Source organism: Penaeus monodon, chromosome 23 (assembly GCF_015228065.2).
Source record: "Penaeus monodon isolate SGIC_2016 chromosome 23, NSTDA_Pmon_1, whole genome shotgun sequence".
NCBI lineage: Eukaryota > Metazoa > Arthropoda > Malacostraca > Decapoda > Penaeidae > Penaeus > Penaeus monodon.
Window position 1 is genome coordinate 38,815,206 of NC_051408.1, and position 876 is coordinate 38,816,081.

An 876-nucleotide genomic window follows, 5' to 3' on the forward strand; every position below is an offset into this window, starting at 1 on the left:
TGCGTTTATACAAACATTCGTACGTGTAAATATATAGGAGTATTCTATTGCACACAAAGATCAACAAGTAAGGCGTCTCTGCATAGTGCAAGGACATTAACAAACAGAAGAGATTGAGGACAAGTAAACAGTTGTTAAAAAAACAGCAATATTTTATGTCACAAACCTTCATTAAGAGGCACAGAATATTAGGAATTAAAACACATCATGCTCTCAGTACCTTTCCACTGCCCTGTATGTTCAGATATTTTTGTTTATCCTTCTGTTTTTCTTTTAGATTATATTATATAATTCCATGCCGCATGCAGAGCTTCGCCTTAAGTCTGAACCAAAAACCTCGTTTCTTTGTTACAAGGTATATAGGCTTAAATGCACCAATCTTGTAGTACAGATTATTAATAGTATTACTTGCACCATTGCGCTTGTCTGTTTATATGATTCTTATTACCTGCACGTTATTTTACACGTTAACCTTTGTGGTTATATAATTAAAAGATTATCATCTTCATCATTATGCACAAAGAAAGAAAAGTTCAATACATCGAAAGGAGTAGCAAGTTTTACACACACAAAAAAGCAAGAGTGAGATTTTTGGGGGGTGGACAAAAGAAGCAGATTTGGCAAAACAAAAGTGAGATTTTGCTGAGTTCAGGCTACACACAGGGGGACAAGCAGGAGCAGCAACTTCCACTGAAAGCAGGAGGCATCACACTCGTATGTTACCTTCTGTTCTTGGTGTCTCCAGCCAGCGCTCTTCTTTGATGTCGCCCTGACACATATCTACAAGACCATTGTGGCTTTTCAGGTGCCCGCTTGGGGAGACTTCGCTAAACCCAAGGCCGGTGTGCAAAAGGGGAGTCCGTGTTCCATTGTGGT

At 39.0% G+C, this 876-nt stretch overlaps 1 protein-coding gene across 1 annotated transcript in view; it reads right to left on the bottom strand.

Annotated features, from left to right (window-relative positions):
- LOC119588243 (fibrillin-3-like) overlaps positions 1 to 876 on the bottom strand; it is a gene marked incomplete at its 5' end in the record, with an annotated part of 37,181 nt that overhangs the window by 15,718 nt on the left and 20,587 nt on the right. The window contains 1 exon segment of the mRNA XM_037936939.1: positions 724 to 780. Coding sequence (XP_037792867.1) covers positions 724 to 780 — 57 coding nt within the window.